At 59.0% G+C, this 22,512-nt stretch overlaps 2 protein-coding genes across 13 annotated transcripts in view; one reads left to right on the forward strand and one right to left on the reverse strand.

Annotated features, from left to right (window-relative positions):
• PITPNM2 (phosphatidylinositol transfer protein membrane associated 2) overlaps positions 1-14,396 on the forward strand; it is a 265,745-nt gene extending 251,349 nt beyond the window's left edge. For 7 of the 11 annotated variants that reach the window (XM_051972686.1, XM_051972682.1, XM_051972687.1 and 4 more), the window contains 9 exons: positions 1-198; positions 2,706-2,854; positions 2,965-3,081; positions 3,547-3,663; positions 4,989-5,137; positions 5,645-5,794; positions 8,992-9,175; positions 10,483-10,611; positions 10,888-14,396. The exon at positions 1-198 is cut by the window's left edge and continues 3 nt beyond it. In XM_051972686.1, the coding sequence (XP_051828646.1) occupies positions 1-198; positions 2,706-2,854; positions 2,965-3,081; positions 3,547-3,663; positions 4,989-5,137; positions 5,645-5,794; positions 8,992-9,175; positions 10,483-10,611; positions 10,888-11,211 (1,517 nt within the window). In that variant the 3' untranslated portion in view covers positions 11,212-14,396. The remainder of the gene's footprint in view (positions 199-2,705; positions 2,855-2,964; positions 3,082-3,546; positions 3,664-4,988; positions 5,138-5,644; positions 5,795-8,991; positions 9,176-10,482; positions 10,612-10,887) is intronic. The other 4 variants (XM_051972689.1, XM_051972691.1, XM_051972692.1 and 1 more) reach the window with 1 other exon arrangement.
• A 313-nt stretch (positions 14,397-14,709) lies between these two features.
• Positions 14,710-21,429, reverse strand: ARL6IP4 (ADP ribosylation factor like GTPase 6 interacting protein 4). 2 transcript variants are annotated; one of them, XM_051972695.1, is made up of 6 exons: positions 20,891-21,429; positions 18,967-19,155; positions 17,904-18,233; positions 16,324-16,441; positions 15,370-15,439; positions 14,710-15,287 (listed from the first exon to the last, which is right to left on the reverse strand). In XM_051972695.1, the coding sequence occupies exons 2-6, from the start codon at positions 19,139-19,141 to the stop codon at positions 15,231-15,233; spliced, it is 750 nt and encodes a 249-aa protein (XP_051828655.1). In that variant the 5' UTR covers positions 19,142-19,155; positions 20,891-21,429; the 3' UTR covers positions 14,710-15,230. The 2 variants fall into 2 exon arrangements, with proteins under 2 accessions (XP_051828655.1, XP_051828654.1); XM_051972694.1 differs by having other exon boundaries at positions 20,870-21,428.
• Positions 21,430-22,512: the final 1,083 nt, after the last annotated feature.

Below are 22,512 nucleotides of genomic sequence, written 5' to 3' on the forward strand. Positions count from 1 at the left end.
CCCCACCGGCCCTGAGTCACACCCCCAGTGTCAGGCGCCTGTCCCTGCTTGCCCTCCCCCAGCACCCCCCCGCCACCCTGGGGCCCCAGAGACCCAGGCCTCAGCCAGGGGAGCTGCCCCTCAGCCATGTCAGGGAGAGGCTGGCGGGGGACCTGAGTCCGAGCCTGGACCGAGTCCCCAATCTGGACATCGGAGAAGGTATTGTAGGGAGGGCAGCCTCTGCCTTCGCCCTCCCACGAGACGCTCTCTACTGTCATTTCTGGGCACTTTTTCACTCCCTCACTCGTCCCCCACCTGGACAGGAGCGAGTTAGGGTCACTTCCCAGAGAGCAGGGGGAGGGCAGTGTTCCTGCCTGGGGTCACGGGGCCTGAAGACTGAGCGGCTCTGCCTGTGCGGGGGAGGGGCCGAGGCTCTGGGTCTGGGTGCGGCGAGATGCGGGCTCTCCCTGCCCCCCGACTCCCCCAGGCTGCTTTTCTGGGTGTTCGGGTGGCTTGGCCTGGCCCACGCGGGGCCGGAGATGCTTCACCTTGGGAAAGACCAGAGCCCAAGGGCCCAGAAGCCAGGTCGGGGCCAGAGGGGGCCGAGGAGTCGGGGGCGGCCACGACCTCCCGCCAGCAGAGGGGGGACCACAGCGGCCTGGGAAGGGGCTGGGCAGGCGGCCTCCAGGGGTCGCCCTGAGCTCAGCTCCGTCAGCGGCGAGGGCACCCGGGGAAAGAGGGGCTCGAGAGTGGAGGAGTGAACCCACAGCGCATGTGCAAGCACTCGACAGTCTGGGGGAGGATGCGGCTCAAGCCTCTGCTTGGCCCTGAGAACATACCTGGAAGGGGAGAAATAGTGATGAGACTCAGGTTAGCCCCGAACAGCTTTGTCTGGGTCAGGTGTCCCAAGGTAGAGAGGGCCCAGCGCCCCCTAGAGAGACCCCACAGCGCCCTCTACAGCACCCCCACAGCACCCCCTAGAGACCCCACAGTGCCCTCTACAGGACCCCCACAGCGCCCCCTACAGCACACCCTCACAGTACCCCACAGTGCCCTCTACAGGACCCCCACAGCACCCTCTCACAGCACCCCCTAGAGACCCCACAGCGCCCTCTACAGCACCCCCCACAGCACCCCCTAGAGACCCCACAGTGCCTTTACAGGACCCCCACAGTGCCCCCCACAGCGCCCCCTACAGCACCCCCTCACAGTACCCCACAGCGCCCCCTACAGCACTCCCTCACAGCACCCCCTACAGCGCCCTCTACAGCACCCCCCACAGCACCCCCTAGAGACCCCACAGCGCCCCCTACAGCACTCCCTCACAGTACCCTAAAGCACCCCCTAAAGCACCCCCCACAGTATCCCCCAGCACCCCCCACAGTATCCCCCAGCACCCCCCACAGTATCCCCCAGCACCCCCTAAAGCACCCCCCACAGTATCCCCCAGCACCCCCTAAAGCACCCCCCACAGTATCCCCCAGCGCCCCCACAGCGCCCTCTAACAGCTGCTACAAGCCGGCCGGGGCCGGACAGCGCTGCTCAGTGGCTTCCCTCGGCCTAACCCGCCCCCAGCCCCCGCTCCTGCCTCTGCCTCCCAGGCCCTGCATGCCCGCACTCCGGAGCCTTTTCGCTTTCTCCTGCTGATGGCGCCCTTTATCCGCCGCCTCCTAAGTCTGAAGGGGGAAGAGGTTCTCCCATCATGTGGCCGGGGTGGGGCAGGGGAGACCCCCGGAATCTCAGGAATCAGGGGCACGTTACACAGCATCTCACGGGCTGCTCAGGGTTCTAGCGGCGTGCGAGTCTCGCCACTTCTGGGGAGGCCAGGACAAGTGGTGTCCCCACTTCACGGATGAGGAAACTGAGTCACAGAAAGCTCGCCTCGGCTGTCACAGAGCTGGGAGGCCCCTGGCACTGGGCGCGGCCTCCTGTGGCTGTCACCGAAGCTGCTCTCGCACTCTCTCCCCCTCCCCCTCCAGGGGCTCGGGGCTAGGCCCTTCAGCTAAGAAGCCCGACCCCAGAGGGTCCGGGGAGTCAAGCCAGAACTAGAAGGGAGACACGGCAGCCCCTCCCCCGAAGCCTCGCCCGCCCGGGGCTGCTCCTCTGAGCCGCTCTCTGGTCTGGAGGGACATTCAGGGCCCAGCTGGGGCACAGAAATGCAGCCTCCGGCCTAGAACCTGCGGGGGCCGGACCGAGCGAGGCGGGGGCCCTCCTCCTTTCTTTTCTGTGTCCGTCTCTCTCCAGTTTTTCTAGGTCTGTCTCTCTTTCTCTTTCTCTGTTTCTGTTACCTGTCTCTTTCCTCGTTCTTTTTCCCTCTCCTTCCTTCTCCCTCTCTCTATTTCTCTCCTTTTCCTACTCTCTCTCACTTTTCTCTCTTCTCTCATCCCTCTTGTCTGTCTCCATTTGTCTTTTTCTATCTCTGCTTCTCTATCTCGGTCTCTCTCTCATACACACACACGCATCCTCTTTCTCATCCTTTTCTCATTTTTTCCCTCTCCTTCCTTCTCCCTCTCTCTATTTCTCTCCTTTTCCTATTTTCTCTCACTTTTCTCTCATCTTGCCTTTCTCTCTCTTCTCCTCTATTTCTTTCTCTCTCTGTGTCTTTTTCATTCTTTTTCCCTCTCCTTCCTTCTCCCTCTCTCTATTTCTCTCCTTTTCCTACTCTCTCTCACTTTTCTCTCTTCTCTCATCTCTCGCGTCTCTCATCAAGCCTTTTCTCCCACCAGTTGCTACCAAATGGTGGGGAACCAAGCGGATCGACTACGCCCTGTACTGCCCAGACGCCCTCACTGCTTTCCCCACCGTGGCTCTCCCCCACCTCTTCCACGCCAGCTACTGGGAATCCACCGACGTGGTCTCCTTCCTGCTGAGACAGGTGGGTCCCCTCGGGCCTCCGGCCTGGGCCCCTTGCAGGGGTGCGGGGAGTGGGCTGGAGCCACCGGCCCGGAAGTCCTTCCTCCCCCTCACTGCTCCGTCTGCCCCCAGATCATGAGGCATGAAAACGCCAGCATCCTGGAGCTGGACGGCAAGGAGGTGTCCGTGTTCACGCCCTCGAAGCCCCGGGAAAAGTGGCAGAGGAAAAGAACTCATGTGAAGCTGCGGGTGAGCTGCTGGGGGGATGTGGGGCTCCAGCCCCCTGGAAGGAGGCCATTTCTCAGAATTGTACCTTAAGTGCACAAAACAAAAGGCACGGGATGACAGACCCAAGGTTTGGGAAGAGAAGGCTGTCGTTTCCCCTGACCAAATTCACAGAGCACCCCCAAAAAATCTTCAGGCCAGTGGGGATCTATGGACCCCAGATTAACAAACACCAGTCCGAGCACTGCCCGGCCCCCGAGAGGGCAAGACAGACCAGACTAACTGTGGACGTTGCGATGAAGGCTGGTGCCGGATGCCTGAGATAGGAGTCCCAGGATTTGGATTCAAATTCAGCTTCCAATGCTTAGGACCTCAGCCAGCTTCGGCCCCCGTTTCCTCATCTCCGACCTTCGAGGGGGTCTCTCCGGCCCAAGCTCACTGAGGGATTCCTACCAGGGCCTCCTCTGACTCCCATGTTTCCTCCCCCAGAACGTCACGGCTAATCACAGGATCAACGATGCTGTGGCCAATGAGGAAGGCCCTCAGACCCTGTCGGGCAGGTTCATGTACGGGCCCTTAGACATGGTCACCCTGACAGGGGAGAAGGTAAGTGGGGCAGGGAGGCCGAGGGCAGGGGGGGGGGGGGGGGCCCTAGGGACAGAGGGGGAGCAGGCAGCGTGAGAGAGACCTTAGAGCTGGCACACCGTGGGCACTTAATAAGTGCCTGCTGACTGCTCTAGTCTCCCCTCCCCCAGTGTAGTGCTCTACCCCGGGAGACCCTCGCTGACACATGGCCGCCCTGATTCTACCTCAATGGGCCTGAGCTGGAAACGGCCAGCTCAGCCGGACCTTGAGTCCTTCCCCTCCGAGGCCTCGGTTTCCGCAGCTGCAGCAGCAGGAGGTCGTCCTAGAGAGGCTCTCTGTGCCTCAGTTTCCCATTACAGAAAATGGCTAGATGACCAGCTCCTGAGACAGCCCATCCTCAGGTGGAGCTCTTGGTCCCACTGAGCTGAAGTCTGGCTCCCAGCAGCCCTCAGCCCGAGCATCTCCCGCCGGGTGTGGGGAGGGCAACACGGCCCGGTGCCCAGGCTAAGCCCATCCAGAATGGCGGGCCCGGGCACAGAGGCTGCCTCGAGGCCCAGGGAGAGCCCCCCCTCCCTCACGTCAGCCCCGGGACCAGCCAGAGTCCCTGAAGGGCAGCGGCCCTGGGAGGGGCGGCCGGGACGGGGGAGGGGAATCCGGGCTCAGGCAAAGTAGCAAAAATCACCAGTGGCTCAAGCGTTTTATTAGTCATTGAGGCACTGCGCTAAATGTGGGGGGGAGGGGGGAACAGAGACAGGAGAGACAGAGACAGAGAGAGACAGAGAGAAAGAGGAGAGAGACAGGAGAGAGACAGAGACAAAGAAGAGAGAGACAGAAAAGAGAGACAGGAGAGACAGAGAAAAGAGAGAGACAGAAGAGAAAGAGGAAAGAGAAAGAGCGAGAGAGAAATGAAAGTATGATAGGGAGGTAAGTAAAAAGAAGACTTAGTAGGGCTTATGACATGCCAGACACCCTAGATCAAATAGAAGCCAATAGAGTCTCTGCCTCTGTGAGCTAATGATGCCGTGAGGGGAAGGAAGAGTGGAAAGGGATTCAAACTCGGCCCATACGGAGTGGACATAGAAGGCGGCCTCAGAGGGGGGAAGGAAGCAGCAGCTTGGGAAGCCGAGGACTTAGCGAGGATCGGGGGCTTGGGGGGCGCGCCGCAGTCCGGGGGGACGGGGGAGACCGGGGATGGGGCCAGCAGCAGAGCGGGGACCTCCTCCCGGGCATCGGCCCTCCTGTGCGGGAAGAGTCCCTGCCGTTGAGGGTCCGGGGACCAGGGTTTAGGGCGGAGGCTGGGGGGCCGGCCTGTCCCGGGGAGGCTCTCAGCTGCCCCTCCCCCCCAGGTGGACATCCACATCATGACTCAGCCGCCGTCCGGGGAGTGGGTCCACTTTGACACGCTCGTCACCAACAGCAGCGGGCGCATCTCCTACACCATCCCCGAGGAGCAGCGTCTGGGCGTCGGGGTCTACCCCATCAAGATGGTGGTCAGGTGGGGAGGGGCTTCTGCTGGGGCACGGGCCGGGGAGGGTGGGGCAGGGCACCAGCAGCCCCTCCCATGGGGGCCAGGGAGAGGAGGGAGACCTTCATCGCCTCCCTGCTGGATTTGGAGGCTTAAGGACCTGCTTTAACTCCCAGCCGGATTGCTTTCTTCCTGTGGGACAAGGGGCCAATTTAACCAAATGGCCTCCACAATCCCCTACTCTGGGCCCCGATTCCTCCTCTGGGAACACGGATGGTCTCCCCGGGACCCCGAGATCCGTCTCTGCTGGTCTCTGTGGCGGGAAGGGCCCCCACTTTTTGTCGGGAGAGACTGCCTGGGACATTAAACTGTGGCCCTGGGACAGCTTGAGGCGGGGCAGAGAGGCAGACTGAGAATGGGGAGATCTGAGGGGGGTCCCAAGGGTGAGGTCCTGAGAAGACCTTGTCGGAACCCGGGGCCACCTGGCTTTGGCAGAGGGAGGCGGTTCTTCCTGGGCTTGATGACTCCTCCCAACAGGGGGGACCACACGTTCGCAGACAGCTACATCACCGTCCTACCCAAGGGGACTGAGTTTGTGGTCTTCAGCATCGACGGCTCCTTCGCCGCCAGCGTCTCCATCATGGGCAGTGACCCCAAGGTGCGGGCAGGTGCTGTGGATGTAGTAAGGTGAGCCAGGGACCAGGTGCCCCCCCTTCCTCTTCAGCTGACCACTTCACACCCCTGGGGGGCGTCCCCGGGCTGCTGCAGGAGGGAAGGCCGCGACCCTCCCCAAGTCCGTCATCCAGCTCCTGCTGAAACTTTTGACGGCCAATTTAAGCTTAAAATTTGAGCTTTTTTACATTCACCGATCAGTTGAGTTTATGATTTATATACTTAGAGACACAAGATTTTATTCTTCACAGAGTTTATATTCTAGAGACAGAAACATGACGAAATAAGTAAGTGGACAGAGCCTGGACCCGTGATTTTATTGCTCTGGAAACTTCCCTTCCCCGGCCTCAATTGCTGCTTCCTCTGTTGTCCCCTGAATGGGGTTACCAGGAGTCGGATAGGGCCGGAGCAAGTGGCCGGCAACAAGGGCCGCTCACTTAGCCTGAGCTTGGAGGGGAGGAACTCGGCCCGGGCTCCGAGAGACACGGAAATGGGAGACAGAATGTCAGACAAAGTGAGAGGCTCGGTTTGGACCAGAACACCGAGGGCATGGAGTCATCAGTGTAACACACTGTCAGCGAATTCAGTAAACAACATAATAATCAAGATTGTAAGGAAGGATTGTCAGGATCCGGATTGTGAAGGGGATTGCTCGCCAAACGTGCAATTTAATCTTAGGCTAATAGGGAGCCACTGGAGTTTATTGAGTAGGGGAATTTAGACCTGAGCTTTGGGTGAAATCACTTTGGCAGCTGATCAAAAAATGGGTTGGCGTGAGGAGAGACTCCAGTTAAGAATTTATTGCGGCATTCTAGGAGAAATGATGAGGGCCTGACCTGGGCTGGGGGTCATGTGTGTGGAATGGAAGAGCTGGTCACTGATTGGCTGTGAGCGGTAAGGAAGGATGCTTTTCTGCAATTTTGAAGTCGGATGAGTCCCCAGTTGGGATGTTGGGATGGTACCTCGGACAGAAGCAGGGGAAGTTCAGAAAAGGGGTGAATTTAGAGGGAAAGAGAGAAATAGACCTCCCCTTCTCCCCACAGTTAGAAGGTAGGACTAGGGTGTTCTTGCAGAGACAGAGAAGGAGGAGAAGTGGGAAAGTCAACTAGCATTTATGAAGTGCCCAATATATACCAGGCATCCTGCGAAGCCCTAAAGCTACAGAGAAAGACAAAAGCTTAGTCTTTGCCCTCAAGGAGCTCCCATCCTGATGGGAGAGACAGCATGGAAAGAGGAAATTTAGGTACCTGCAAGATGTATGCAAGTATAAATGAAAGATGCTGATGGAGAGGAAGCGATGGCAGATGTGGAAGGGTCTGGTACAGAAAGCCGAGAGTGTCCAGGAAGGGGAAGTGTAGTCGGGACTGTCCCACGCCTTGGAAAAACCGAGACCGGTAAGGAGGGCCGGGCCGGAAAGGACCTCCCGGATGGAAGTCGGGAATCCCGGGGCCTCTGAATCCTTTCTCCACTACCAATCACTTGTGAGGCCGTGGGGCAAGGCGGGACAGCCCCCTGAGCCCCACTTTCTTCAGCTGGAAAGCATAATGACTGACTTTCCTACCTCACAGAGTTGTTGTGAGGTTTATAAACTACACATGAAAACAGAGCTTTCAAGCCTTTTATATAATGCTCTAAGTCTGCAAAGACCTATAAATATCATCTCATTTGAGCCTCACAACAATCCTGGCAAGTAGGTGCTTCTATTATTATTATTATTATTATTATTATTATTATTATTATTATTATTATTATGGTAAATTGAGAACATTCTATCATTATTCCCATTTTACAGTACAGGAAACTGAGATAGGCAAAGGCTAAATGACTTGCCAGGAATCACACAGCTCATAAATGTCTGAGATAGAGCTCTAACGTAGTGCTGGACGCCTGCTCTAGTCCCTAAAGCTGGAGGGCCGTGTATTAGATATCCAAGGTGGAGATTATATATTATATAATTGGATTATTATATATTATATATCCAGGATGGAGAATTGGCTTTGAAGGCCTGGCCAGGAGTTCCTCTGCTGGATGTCCGACCCCGGGCCAGTCCCTTAACTCAGCTCCAAGCACTTCTCCAGGACTGCAGGCCCTTTTTTAACCAAAAAGTTGCCCACTTCCATTGCTGGAGAGGATTTCCTTCTACCATTTAAATCTTAGTTCGAGTCCCTGCTCTCAGATTGTTTCACATTTATTTTCTGTATAGTTTACCCTTATTTAGCAGCGTACGGGTGGTTTCTTCCAGTAGAATCTGGATTCTTGTCCAAGAGAATTCTCTCTCTTGTCCAAGTGAAGCGTTTGACATAAAGAAGGCCTGTTGAGTGACCGAACAAAGGAGAGGGTCCCGGATTCGGAATCGTTCACTCTCACAGAGCTTGTGTTCTAGGGGACAGAGGGTCCAATAGTGCAGGGAGGGTGCACAAGCTCCCGCCCTTGTACTTCTCCTTAACAATCAGTCTGGAGATTCCATTAGGTTTTTCTAGGTTTTTCTAAAAGGTATTTACTCAAATTTACTCAAATCCAGCAGCTTGTGGCCCATTCTCCTACAGATGCACCCAGGGCCCTGGGGCAAGGGAGAGGGAAGGGAAATTTAAGGTGTAATGGGGGAAAATACAGATAAGTCGCACAACTTACAGCCTGAAAGCAGCAAGGTCTCGACCTCCTTTCTTGCTCGGGAGAGTTCCCCCAAAGTCCGCTGCGTAAAGCACAGTAAACGGGGGGCGAGCACCCGGGACGCTGAGGCAGCGGCGGACAGCTTTGATTTATGTCGCAAGGCAACGATCATAACAAAAACTGACATTTATATGGCAATTAAAATGTGTAAAGCGCTGCAAGAGGCGAGCGAACGGTGCCATTGATTACAGTAAGACACGTTAGTGCTTTCGGAGACCTTTACAGAGTCTCGGGTGATTGTCCGCACAAGTCCAACAAAGTCGGTTCTCCGGGTTTTCTGATCCAGGCCTCTCGACTCCACTCAAGAAAATCTTGCACAACCCCAGGCATCTGGGTGCGGGAAAAGCTGTGCAAGTCAAACCCTCACTGATAAGGAAGCATTTTGTGACCCCCCTTCAGTTACATGAGCCAAAGCTTTGGTTTATGTCTGTATTACACTTGCCGGGTCCGGCCATTAGGAAGGGCAGAGGCAGGCGCCGGCCCCGGATTCCGGGGGGGACCAGGCCCAGGCCCACAGGGGTCTCTGCTTCCTCCCTCCGCAGACACTGGCAGGACCTCGGCTACCTCATCATCTACGTGACGGGAAGGCCCGACATGCAGAAGCAGCGGGTGGTGGCCTGGCTCGCGCAGCACAACTTCCCTCACGGGATCGTCTCCTTCTGCGACGGCCTCGTGCACGACCCCCTGCGGCACAAGGCCAACTTCCTCAAGTTCCTCATCACGGAGGTGAGAGCGCCGGGCCACCGAGGGGGGCGGGGGGGGGGGGAGGGAAGGAAGAAGGGAGCAAGAGGTGGGGGAGGAAGAGAGGGGAAAAAGGGAGGGACAGAAAGAGAGACGGGGAGGGAGAAAGATTTTTGTTTGATAACTGGAAGGCCCTTGGCAACAACAATAAGTTTCACTCATAGAGAAGGGGGGAAGAGAGTAAGCCTTTTTCTAGCACCTACTGTGTGCCAGACACTTGCTAAGCATGTTAGAATTTTGTTTCATCTGGAGAGGAAGGTGCTCTTGCTATCCCCATTTTGCTGATGAGGAAACTGAGGAAGAGTCATCCACAGCTGGCTTGTGTCTGAGCCCAATTTAACTCGGATCTTGCTGCTTGCTGGCTGCCTCAGAGCAGCTACAGGAGCCTCTCAGGGCCCGGGGCCCAGCTGCTGGGGAGATGTGAGAACCTCTTATTCTGTGGCCGTGAGGCCGGGATCGGGAGCGCCAGGTGGGACTGGCAAAGAGGCGGGTCCAGGCGAGGAAGGCCGGACCCAAGGAGCAGCCCTTTGGCACTGTGTCCCCAGCACACATGCACAGAGGGGCAGGGGGGCATCAGACTGATTTTTTTCCTTAACTTCCATCTTCTCCCACTCCTGGAGTCAGTCATCAAGCATTTATTAAGTACCTGCTGTACGCCAGACACTGATAAGAGCTCGGCCCCCCTGCCCTGCCCCTCCAATGGGGGAGGCGACATGCCAACAACTAGGTGGGTCTATACATAGTATATTGGAGATCCGAGGTTCAGAGGGGACCTCTGCAGCCACCAGTTCAAACTCAGAGAGGTTGGCTAATGGCCATGGTCATAAAGTTTGAATCCAGTCTGGTCTGGATATCCTGGGCCCCACAATGGCCTGGTCAGGCCCCACCCCGGGATAGCTGCTTGGCGCAGCGGATACAGGGCTGGGCCCCGAGTTCAAATCCAGACTCATACTTCCTAGCTGTATAACCCTGGGCAAGCAGTTAACTTCTGTCTGCCTCAGTTTCCTCAGCTATAAAATGGGAATAATAATAATAATAGCACCTGCCTCCCAAAGGCAGTTGTGAGGGTCAAGGTATTTGCCAGATGTTTAACAGAGCAATGTTTCTCTGATCATCACGGACTGAAGGATCTGGAAGTGAGAGTAGGGGCGCTCTAGTCCAGTCCCCCATTTTACAGACGTGAAAACTGAGTCCCAGCAAAGTGAAGGGACGGCGCCTGGGTTTCCAGCCCTCCCCGAGCCCCCGGAGCTCTGGCCGGCCACTCTGAGCGCGCTCTGTCCCTGTCTCCCCAGCTCCAGATGCGGGTGCACGCTGCCTACGGCTCCACCAAGGACATCTCCGTCTACAGCTCCATCAGCCTGCCCCCCATGCAGATCTACATCGTCGGACGCCCCACCAAGAAGCTGCAGCACCAGTGCCAGGTGGGGGCCGCGCCGTCCCTCTGCCCCGTGCGCTCCGGGCTCTCCGCCGGGCCTCTGGGCTGCCCGTCCCCCCCAGACCCCGGCTCGGATCTCCCAGCACGCCCTCAGAGGGCATCTCCGGCCTGAGCTTTCTCCCTGGGTGACACAGAAGCTCAGCTTCCCTGGGTCCTTGTAGAGCAGGAGGGGCGGGGCCCCCGGTTCTAGGTGGGTGAGTGGGGGCTGCCTGTGCCCCCCCAGGCCGGGGTCTCTCACCTCTCTCTGCCCCCCCCTCCGCAGTTCATCACGGAAGGCTACGCAGCCCACCTCGCTCAGCTCAAGTACAACCACCGCGCCCGGCCGGCCAAGAACAGCACGCGGATGGCTCTTCGCAAGGGCAGCTTCGGCCTCCCGGGACAAGGCGACTTCCTGCGCAAGCGGAACCACCTCCTGCGCACCATCTCCTCCCAGCCCGCGGGGCCCAGCCACAAGCACGAGCGGACGCAAAGCCAGTCGGACAGCGAGCGGGAGCGGGAGCGCGAGCGGGGCCAGCGCAGCATGAGCGTGGCCACGGGCTGCTGGGGCCGCCGGCCAGAGGCGGGGCCCCCCCCGGGCCCCAAGTAGAGGGGCCCGCCTCCCCACCCCCCCAGGAACTGGCCCTGGAGTGGCCCCGAGCGGGAGGTGTCACCATGGTGCTAGGAGGCGAGGGGGACGGCCCCGCAGGCTGTGGGTCCCGACTGAGCCCAGAGCCGAAGGCGGGAGGACTCGGCCCCCCGGGCACCCCGGGCTCCAGCCTCGGGCACTTTGCTGCTTCTGCCACAGACAAGCACAGGACACGCCCCGCCTCTGTTCCCAGGGATGGGAGACCCGGAGCGGTGACCCCGGGGGGCTCTCACCACAGGAAGCAAGGCCCGATCCTGACCTGCAGGGAGAAGGGGTCCCCCATCCTCTGCCAGAGACCTCTCGCGGGGGCTGCGTCCCCCGGGTTTTGGAGTTTGGGGTCTTTGGTTCTCCGGGCGGCCGGCAGCGTCTGCCGACGGATGCAGGGAAACCGCCCGTGCCCCCGTTGCTGAGGGAGGGGGCCCCGCCGGCCCGGCCCCGGCCCCTTTGTTCCCCACACTGGAGGTGACCCAGCCACGTGCTTTCTCCGTAAGCCAGTGCGGGGGGTGGGGTGCCCTCCGTCTCCCCAGACACGGTAGCAGCTCCCCGGGAGTCCGACCTGCTTCTTTTAACTTGTCACTCAACTGTAAAACCTCATCGTTTTTTGCACTGATGACCCTTTGGATGGAGACCTGTTACCATCTCATGTGGCTGCGCCCCGTCCTCGGTAGTGCATGACCATTAAACACTTTGCGATCCGGGATGGCGTTCTGTGCGGGTTTGTCACTCGGGGCTCCGGCCTTGCCTCCGGGACAGGAAGGAGACCCCGCCATCCAGCACGTCTTGTACAAAGCTTAAGGAAAAGGCCATAGCCCCCACCCCACCCCCCGCGGCTCCTAGTGCCGGCCCCCCGGCCCCCGGGCCCTCTCGGAGCAGGCAGGAGGGCGGGGGAGCCCCTCGGGTCCCGACCAGCCATGAGTCTGGCGTCCCCTGCTCCGGGCGTTCGTCCCCGAGCAGCCAGCCAGGGTCTGGGCTCCTGAGGCTCCCGGTGCCCACCTCCGGGGCAGAGAGCCCGGGGAGGGGGGCAGCCGGACACACACTCGGAGCCCAGATCTGGCCGAGCCCCCCCTTTCCCCAGCGCTCTGACACTGCTGCCGCTGCCCACTGCAGTGCATTATCTTTCTATTTCTTTCTACGGCGTGTTTTGATTTCTAAAACGAGAGTTGGGTTGTTTGGTCTTTTCCAAAAACTCGGCTGCTTGATTTTCTTAACTTTTTCAGTACCAAGGGCAGCCCTCTCTGCTTTGTGAAAACCTAGCACTGTGAAAGCAGCCCACTTTGGGGGGCTCTGGGCCCTGCTACCATCTCCCAGGCCCAGAGACGCCCCCAACTTTCCTGGCATTCGGAGCCTCACTCTGGAGGATTTCCTCACTCCTGATATTTCCAAACTCACTGAATTTCTACTCTCTCATTGGGACTTTCGGGGGAGGTGGAAGGGGCACATCTAACAGATTTTTTAAAATGCAAACAACCATTCTGGACCGTCGGGTCCTCCTGCGTCATCCCGGCCAACGGCTCGCCGTCTCCCGCAGGACCTTTGGCACTTTCTCCCGATGAAACCGGACGTCCCTTTTCTAACCAGTCAGCTTTTCTCGACGTGCTGCCTTGATCTCATCTCCACCAGGCGACCGGGCCCCATGCGAATCCTCCTGGAGCGCTGCCATTTCTCCTGGGGGCCAGCAGAGAAGGCCGCCTTTGGCCAGAGAAGCCGGCCAAGCCGAGGAAAAGGTTCTTGGGAAGGAAGGAAGGAGTCGAACATCTGGACACGGCCTCTGTCCACGGCCCAGCCGCCAAACGGAGCCGGCCGGGCCCTTCTGTACATTTCGTTTGTTTGGGGGAGGGAGGGAGGTACCAAAAGCTGTTGACACTTTCTCTTGTGTAGATATTGTAAAGAGGGGGGGAAGGATCCTGTAAATGTTCAGAAAAAAGGGGTGTACACAGAGTGCGAGTTATTTATTTTGTGTAGGGAGAATGTCCGGAGGGGAGAGAACCTTCAGGGCTCATTCATGTTGAAGATGTAGCTTCCTTTTGTTATTTCAGGCATTATGTACAAAGCCAGTGTTTCATAAACCCAGTCCCTCGTCATCCGTCTCTGAAGAATGCAATATCTGACCCCCCACCCCCGCCATCTCCCCCTCCCGCTCAGCTCAGTCCGACAATCACAGCCTGGGGGAGGGGTCACATACACACAGGCCCCCTGACCATTTCCGAGAGGTGGGGTGGGAGAGGAGCCCTTCCTGAGCAGAGTCTCGGACCCCGATGGCAATAATGGTGACCGGAGGAGACCGCCATGGGATGGTGGCAGCCCCCGACTGGCCGCTCTCCTCCCGAGTTGGCCACATTCACCGCCGGCCCCGTCGTGGCCTGGGAGGCTCCCCATCCCCACCCAGGACAAGAGCAATAGCGCTAGTCTCCATCTGTCCCAGCTCCGTCGGTCCGAAGCGCTTCCCCCAGCGCTCCCCGGCACAGCCACCTGTCCGGTGTGAACGCGCAGGCCGGGCCCGGGCCGTGGAAGGAGAGGGGAGCCAACATCTGCAAAGTAGGGAGCCCCTCCCCCCACCTTGTTCCTTTCCATATCCCTCTGGATTCTGGAGGTAGATTTGCTGTTGAGAAAGTTTTTTTTTTTTTTAAACACTCATTTTTTAAATACCAAAAAATAAAATCCAAATGTTTACGACAAGCGGTCCTGAGTACCACGCCCACCGTGGGCGGGGGAGCGGCCCCTCCCCATCCAATCACCCAGTACCGCTGCATTGCCCAAGTCTATCTAGAAGCCTTACTAGTCCTCTCCTCCTTGGAGGAGACTCGCCCAGGAGCTCTGGGTATTCCCAACCGTCGATTTTATACTCCATCCTCTTCATCCCATCTTATTTCTAAAGAGGCGTTTCTTAGGGATGCAGCTCCAAGATACAGCTCCTTCAGGCTTGGCCTGAAAGGCCCACCCCAGGGGCGCCCCTGGCTCGGCAGCCAGTCGGCCACGCCCCAGTTTCATCTCTGTCTGTGTCGGCACCTCTCGGCTCGTCCCTGAAAGCCCACCCACTTATTTGCCCTTGCCGTGCGTCCATCAGTGCACCGTCCCGACCGGGTGTGTATCCTCTGTACACGGTATCACTCTATGTTACACGAATAAAGGGAAGACGTCTTTCCTGAGTCTCTTTTCTGGTGCATTGGACAGCGGCCCGAGGATCGGGGACCCGGGTGGTCAGCGAGGGTCACCCCATCCCGCCCCATCCCTAGGCCCTCATTCCAGGCCCATGGAAGTGCCCAGTGGCAGAGGGCAGTGCCAGGTGGAGGCGGCCGGGGTTTCCCCAGGATGGCAGTGCTCAGAGTACTCTGGGACATCCCGACCCAAATATAGAGTCCCCAGATTGGGGCCCCCCCCCAATTTTTTCTCCCTCTGAACTTCAGTGACAACAACCATTCGAGCACGCTCCCCTCTCCCAACAAAGACCAGACAGGAGACTAAGGCTGGGAGGGTTTTATTGTCAGGAGAACCTGTTGGGTGGGAACAGAAGCAACAACGGGGGACTCGTGGGCCCCGCCCAGCCGGGGGCCCCTGTCCCTTCCCTGGAAGCCCGGCCTCCAGGCCAGGCCCCAGTCTGGGGCAAAGTCAGCCAGGCCTGCTCTGGTGACCCTATGAGCCCCCACTCCAAGAACCCACTACGGGAGGGAGGAGGGGATGGGGATGAAAGCACGAGGCACGTCCCCTGGAGGGGCGGGGGTGTCAGTGTGCACTTCTGGCTCGGGCCGGTCCCTGAGCTGGCAAACCCTCCGCCCGCACCGGGAGGACCCGGCCTGGCCTGGGCAGCGCCTCAAACACAGGACAGGAGTGAGAAGGACCAGCATCTTGGAGCTGGAATCTTTGCCCTCACCTGGGGGAGCCCGTGCTATCCCCCCTCCCAGGGACCCCCAAGTCCATGGAGCCCTGCTGGGCTGGGGGCGGGCACAGGGGCCCAGGAGGTTGAAGGAAGGAGGCTGGGGGTCTTACTGCAACAGACCTGCTCGAAGCTGGAAAGTCAGCCCATCCCCCCTCGTGGCTTGCTGCAGGAAAGAAACAGGCAGATGAGAGATGGAGCCTTAAGGGGGGAAGGGTTTACTGGGCAGTCGGGGGAGGGGTTCCTACCTTGTTAATCTCCTTGTGTCTCTCTTTGGTTACAATTTCTTCCAGAACCTCGCCATCCCCCTTAATGAGTCTAGAACAGAACAACAGGCCAAATGTCAAGTGGGGAAGAGAGTAAAACCCTGGGGCCTGCGCAGGGGCCACAAAATGGGGGAGAACAGAAGGCAGACCAGAAGCCTCTCAGCAGAGGGTCCGGAACAAAGGCTCTGGGGAGCCGGAAGGGCCCGGCCTTTGGCCTGCGCCTAGTCTAATTACGCACGCCCGGCCGTAATTCATGGAGACCCCACGGTGAGGGAACAGCCGCCAAGGCAGCCGCATGGAGCCTCCAGGGCACCCAGGGCCTTCCGTCCCTCCCGCTGACAAGGCTGGCGGCGGGCCCAGAGCTGCAGCGGGTTTGGGGAGGGGTCCTGAGGCTCTCGGGCAGGGACGTCGGGGCCTCCCACGGGGTCTCTCAGCCTCCAACGCACTAACACCTTTCCCTCCCCCCCAAGGGCTGGGCCTGGGTTTCCCTGGTTCTGAGCCCACATTTACTCGCTGGGTAACCCCGGGTGAGACTGGGCCCTGACAGCCCGAGTGCTCGGAGGAAGCAGCCAAGCCCCCCAGACCGGACAGTGGAGAGCCGGGCAGCTTCCAGCCGGGCCCTCGGGCGCCTCCGAGCCCCAGGTCAGTCAGCGGCGGCTGTGCCTCCCAAGGCTGCCCCTCCCTGGGCTCAGCCGGGGCCAGGCCTGGGGAACCCGAGGCCGCCCGGGCGCCTCCGCCCGCTCTCCCAGCCACGCACGGAGCGGCAAACCAAAGGAGCTGGGCTCGATGGCGGGAGCGCCCTCGCTGCCCTCGCTGCTGTGGGGAAGACTCCCAGGGGCTTTCGGCTCTGGGGGAGCTGGAAGAGCCCCGCTCCATTCTCTCCCCTCCTCCCCCGACAGACCCCAAGCTGGCGGGGGCCCCCAGAGATGGCCCTACCTGGTACGGCCTGTCTCAGGGTCCACCACCTTGCGGATGATGCTCTGCCGGGCGTCCCATTCCTCTTTGGTCATCGGCTTCATGGCCTGGATGCGGGACTTCTGCTCATCTGTCAGTACTAAGCCCCGGGCAGGAAGAGCAGGGGTCAGTGCCGGGCAGACAAGGCCTTCCCCGACCTCCCGAGGACTGGGGGCGGGGGGCCGGACCCCCGAGGAGCCCCACCTCAGGAAAGGCCCTGTCTGCGGTGACTCCGGCCTGGGAAGTCCTGGGCCTTCGCGTCCAAGCCCACGGAGAGTGGGAAGGGACAGTGCATTTATTAAGGGCTGACTGTATGCCTCCCACCCCAGGGCCTGGGAATCGAGTTAAGGCCGGGAAGCTCGGCCTTGGGAGCCCAGAGCGTCACCGGACTCGGAACGCTGCTCGTCTTTTGGTCAATGTCGGGCTCTCGGGGGGGGGGGGGGGGGGGGGGGGAGAGGGCACGACGGGGCTTTGTCACTTAGGGATGACTCTGGCATCGGGAAAGGGGTGGGATTTACACAGAAATGAAGACGACGTCAACTCATAATTTAAACCGTTTGCGATTACAGAGGCCTTGGCCCAGTAAAGTGCAAACAGAACCAGGAGTAGACGGAAGCACAAAATCAAGCAGAGACTTAATGGGGGGATCACGAATGTTCTGTCACCCACGTTCTGGCGCGGTATAAATAACCACCACGTTTGGCCCTGGCGAAAAGGAAGCCTTGGCAGTAGTGGGGACTGAGCGGAGAAAGAGGAGGATCCCTATCACCCAAAGATTCCGAGGGGTCTTTTTGAGGGGCTGCCCATCAACTGGGGCCCGGCTGAGCCGGGGGGGAGGGGGAGAGGGAGGTGTGAGTGTGTCAGACACCGAGTGTGCCCAAGAGACGAGGGGAGGAGCCTGCGAGGGCTCCCAGGAGCTGTGACGTGCACAGACCCGGACGCTGTGGGAGGGGGATCAGCTGTGAAAGGCTGTGAGCAACTCAGGACTTGGGCAAGTGCTCCCAGACTCCAGAGAGACCTGAACCCTGAGGACGGACTGAAGCAGGAGCTTGTCACTGTCTTTTTCTTTTTTTTGGCAACGTGACTAACTTGGCCATGCTTTCCATGACTTCACGTGTCTAACGGGTCATGTTCCACATTTCCTACCTTCTCAACAAGTGAGGGAAGGGCTGGAAGAGCTGGGATTCAGTTTTTATTTTTTTCAGTGTTAAAAACAATAACATTGAAAAAAGAAAGCAGTGGGGGCCGGGGCAGGGGTGCGAAGGAGCACAGGCATCAGCCTCAGGATCGTGGGGCCCGTTTCGCTGACAGGCACACGGACCCGTGATGTCAGCGGTCCGGGGCTGCCTGGAGGAGGACACGGTCTCTCTGCCCCACATCTGTGTCACTGAGAGGTACAAGTGACTTGGCCGGGACCACAGAGTCAGGATGGATCAGAGGAAGAAGCTTCCGAGACCAATGAGCTCCTTGCAGCTCTGCAGGCCCCAGTGGTGACTCAATGGCCCCACGGAGGCCCAGCCGGCGCGCTCCGGGCTCCCCCTCCCCCTCCCTCCAGCTCTTACCTGGGCCGCTCTCCCCCAGGGGCTCCTTCCGCCACTGATCCAGCGAGGGGCCCGGCATCTCCTCCACCACCTTGGCCTTTGCCTTAGCCGCCTTCTCCTCCTCCTTCTTCTTCTTTTTCTTCTTCTTTTTCAGCTTCTTCTTTGCCTTCTTCTTTGTGCTCTTCTTGTCCTTCCGCTTCCCTCGCTTCTTCCTGCCCCCACTGGAGGCCCCCGAGGAAGAGGAGGTAGAAGAGCTGGAGGAGGAGGAGGAGGAGCAGGAGGAGGAGGAGGAGGAGGAGGAAGAGGAAGACCTGGGCCGCCTTCTCTTGCGAGCCTTATCCCTGCTTCTCTCTGTAGGTGAGGAAAGGATGAAGGAGTCTCCTCGGAGGCCCTGGGAGCCCGAAGTGTGGAGGCTCATTCCTCACAGCAAGAACCCCCCCCCAGAAGCCTGGGCCGCCTGGGTCCCCTGTACCAGCTGCCCCGTGTGCCTCCCTCGTTCCTTCCTCAGGCCCACCCAAGCCTCTCAGGGGCCTAAAGGGCCGCTCCCCCCGGAGCCTTCCCAGTTACAGTGTCACCCCTGAGCCCAGGACCACCACGAGCCTCCCGGGGCGGTGACGCTGCCTCTCTGTCTCCTGATACTGAGCAGGAGGAATGCTAGATTCTGAGTTCAAATCCCACCTCTGCCAGGCTGGAGCTCAATCTCTCTATCAGAGAGTCCCGGTCCCTCTGTTCCCCTCTGTCACAAGAGGGCATCGGGCCGAGTGCTGTCTGAGGCTCTACCAGGCCCGGCGAGGGCCCACAGCCGGGGCACTTAGCTGGACACCTCAGGAGAAGGGAGCACTCTCCCGGGTGGATGCAGACCGGCCACCGGGGCCCCCTCCCTCAAGTTCCTCCTTGAACTTTGACCCCCAGAGGGCAGGGAGTGCCCATGAGCCAGCCCAGGGGCCTCTTCGTGGGGTCCCTGACATCTCCCACCTTTAGGCCTTTGCACAGGCTGTCTCTGCAGAGCCCTCCTCACCTTCACCTCAGCTCAGGCCCCTCCTCCAGAAATCCTCCCCCCCCCCAGTGGACTTCAGGTCCTCACCTTCCCCATTGGAACCTAGGCTGATCCGACGGCCCTGAGAGCTGGAGGCTGAGGGACTCCTCCCAGTGTCCTTACTGCTCCTCCTCCTCCTCCTCCTCTCCCCGTGCTCGGGAGGCCCATGGGAGCTGCTGCGGCTGCGGCTCCTGGAGCGCTTGTGGGAGCGGCCATGGGCCATGCCTTCAGTTGCGGCTACAAAGAAAGAGAACCAGGTCAGGGACAGGACAGAGCCCCGAGGAGCCGGGGGGAGGCTCCAGTGGGAGACCAGGGATGAGCGGCACCAAACAGCAGTGAAGGGGCAGGAGAGAAATGGGAGGGAGGGATGGAGAAGAGAATAAAAAGCCATTCCCCGCTGAGGGCCAGGCACCAAGGTACAAATGATGCTCTAATGGGCTCAGCCAGCATCGGGAGGGATGCATGAGGGACTGGCCCAAACATGGCTCCTGTCGCTTCCAGAAGCTGCTCTGGGCAGAGGCGGAGGAAGGGGCTCGAGCCCGGCTTCCCCAGCCCTGCCCAGAAGGCCGCTGTGAGATGCACAACATGAGAGGTCAAGGATGACAAACAAAATCAATTATTTGGGAAAGAGTAATTAAAGTGGTCTGCAAACAAGTTCACGAGGCCCCGCCCAAGGCACCTGCCAAACTCAACGCCCACTGAAGTCGGATCTGAGCGCTCTGCCACCAAGGGTACCCACAATGCCCTGGCCAGGCTGCAGACCCGCTCTCTCCTGCTTCTCCTCCCCCCGCCCTTGCTCCCTCCTTCCCCGCAGTGGGGGCACAGGGAGCTGGCCTGGGTGCTCAGCCTGGCCAACAGAGTCCCGGTGGCCCAGGAGGCCCTGGCTGCCCCGCCTGGCTGGAAGGGTTCTCCACACCAGGAGAATCACCGAAGCAGGCCCCCAGCCCCCCACTCTCATAGAGACTGGGACACTGCTTTCACCCGAGCTCCCCAGCTGTCAATCACCCACGCACTGGAGATACAGCCAAAGGCCAAACTGGCCGCTACCCCCAAGAGGGCGGCCTACTTCGTCAGCCTCCTCAGAGCCAGGTATATTAAGAGGCACGCCCACTACCCGAGAGCCAGGCAAACCCCAGGTGCTTGAGAGATCATTGTGAAATGTTTTTGTATCCCCAAGTGGGGAGCCAAGCACACAGTTGGTACTTAATGAATGCTTATAGATAACCTCATGTCATGTACCATAAACCCTTAGAAGTTGTCTTCCTATCTCCCCACAGCCTAGTCTTGCGCCAGTTAACCACAGGTCCTTAATAAATGCTTATTGTTTGTATTCCTATTGATAAACGCAGTGCCTGGCACACAGCAGGTGTTTAATAAATGCTTCAATTGGAATGCATTTGCCCAGTTCCCATAAAGCCTCTTCTACTTCAATCCCTTCTTCATAGTGGTTCAGCTCCTTTACCTTTATTATCTCTCACCTGAGCCGCCCCAAAGCCTGGGAAGGAGGTGCTATTATTATGCCCGTTTTACAGTTGTGGAAATCGAGGCACAGAGAGGTTAAGTGGCTGGCCTAAGATTAAAAAGCGAAAAGTGTCGGGGAAGGATTCGAACCCTGGGCAGCCCACAGCCGAACCCCTGGCAGGACCAGGGGACCAAGAGGCTGGGACAGGCCAGGCCCCCCACCGTGAAGGCTGGAGGAGGAGACTGTCCTCCACGGTCCGACGCTACAGAGAGCAAGAGAACTCTGCGGTTCCTTTAAGAACTTCGCCCCCTTCCAGACGGGAGGGCGCTCCTAGAGCAACTAACTGCGCAAGCGCAGCGGGCCGCCCTCCGGGAAGCTCCCTCCTCCCCCCTGCCTTGAGGGTCGGTGTCCCAAGGAAGACCTTCCCCCAGCGCGGCAAGGCCCGGGCTTCCCGGACGGGCCGGGCTCAGCTCGCCCCTTAGTTCTCACCGCCTCAGGAAGAGGACAGACCCGGAGCTGCTCCACTCGGCTGTCCGCGCTGCTAACGATCCATTGGGAAAACCGCCGCCTGGGGCTCAGCGGAGCCAGCTCGAGATCCGAGGGCGGCCGCGGGGAAGAGTCCCTTTTTCCTACTTCCGGTCCTCCGAAGAACTTCCTGAGAGGGAGGAAACTATCCTCGAGCCGAGTTCCGGGCGCCAGGGGGCGCTCGAGGGCCAGGCTCCCAAGAGCCCCGGACTCGTAGTTCGGGAGGAAAGCGGGCTTCCCGAGCCCGGCCGCTAGGTGGCGCAGCGGAGAGCGCTGATTGCGAAGGCCCGAAATCGAATCCTCCCACTTCCGTGACCCCGACTTCACTTTGTCCTGCTTTGGTTTTCTCAACTGTAAAACAAAGCTACTAATAGCAGAGACGCCCTGTTATGTTTGAAACCTTGCGCTTAAAATCCTGCAGAGCGGCGCGAAACCCCCGCTGGGACCGAAGCCACGTGACCCCCGCTGGGACCTAAGCCACGTGACCCCCCGCAGGTGTCGGGGAGCCTCCGGGTCCCCGTGTTGCGCAGCATTGGTGAGAATGCCAGGGCTCACTCCCTCAGCAAGCTCGACGCCAGGGATACCGGGACAAGAATGAGCCGGCCCCCGCCGGTAGGACATCATCCAAGGTGGCAGTCCCTGCCCTGTCCACAATTCTGGCCCTTGTGGGTTTCTCTTGTAGCTCTGTATTCTATTCTCTGCTTTTAAACACGATTTTGAATAAAAATCCAAAGGTTTCAGCGGATGGTTAACGGTCCGCGGCACGTTAGCGGTTAACCTCTGCCTCAATGGCCCTCGGCAACCTCGAGTTCGGCGCTGCTCTGCTTTTCCAGTTTTATCTCCTCCCCTCCCCACCCCCTTTGCTCCAGATAACTTTTAAAACGCCACCTCCCGACCTTGGTCCACTCTCGCCTCCGCCCGTTGCACCCCCGCCTATTACAACCGCGGCTCCGCATCCCTCGGACTCTTCCAGAACGGGACTTCACGAGTATTTTGTCCCTTTGTAAAGGGAGGGGAGGAGATAAAACTGGACCGAGGGCCATTAAGGCCGAGGTTAACCGCTAACGTGCCGCGGACCGTTAACCATCCGCTGAAACCTTTGGATTTTTACTCAAAATCGTGTTAAAAGCAGAGAATAGAATACAGAGCTACAAGAGAAACCGACAAGGGCCAGAATTGTGGACAGGGCAGGGACTGCCACCTTGGATGATGTCCTACCGGCGGGGGCCGGCTCATTCTGCCATTAGAGAAGTCAAAAGGCCCTCGTTTCCAGTCCCATCTCTGCCAGCGGCCGTGACCTGGAGATCATCTTCCTCTGTCCCCAGACACTCTCAGCTCTTTTGGAGACTATTTTTCAAGCTGGAAATTCCTCATCCCACACCTGTGAAATCACAGCTCTAGTTGAATCTTTTGTTAAGGTCTCTTCCAGTCTAGAGCTTAGATCCTGTGAACTCGGTCAGGAAACAGCCATCAGTCCTTGAGTCCTTTTGTCTCTAAGAACAGCCCTCCTTCGCTATGCCCCGATTGTCCACTGGTTTCCAAACTCATTCCTGGCTGATCCACATCAAAACCAAATATTTTAAGATCATCCTTAACATACGCATGTG

This window comes from Antechinus flavipes, chromosome 1, assembly GCF_016432865.1.
Source record: "Antechinus flavipes isolate AdamAnt ecotype Samford, QLD, Australia chromosome 1, AdamAnt_v2, whole genome shotgun sequence".
In the NCBI taxonomy this organism is placed as follows: domain Eukaryota; kingdom Metazoa; phylum Chordata; class Mammalia; order Dasyuromorphia; family Dasyuridae; genus Antechinus; species Antechinus flavipes.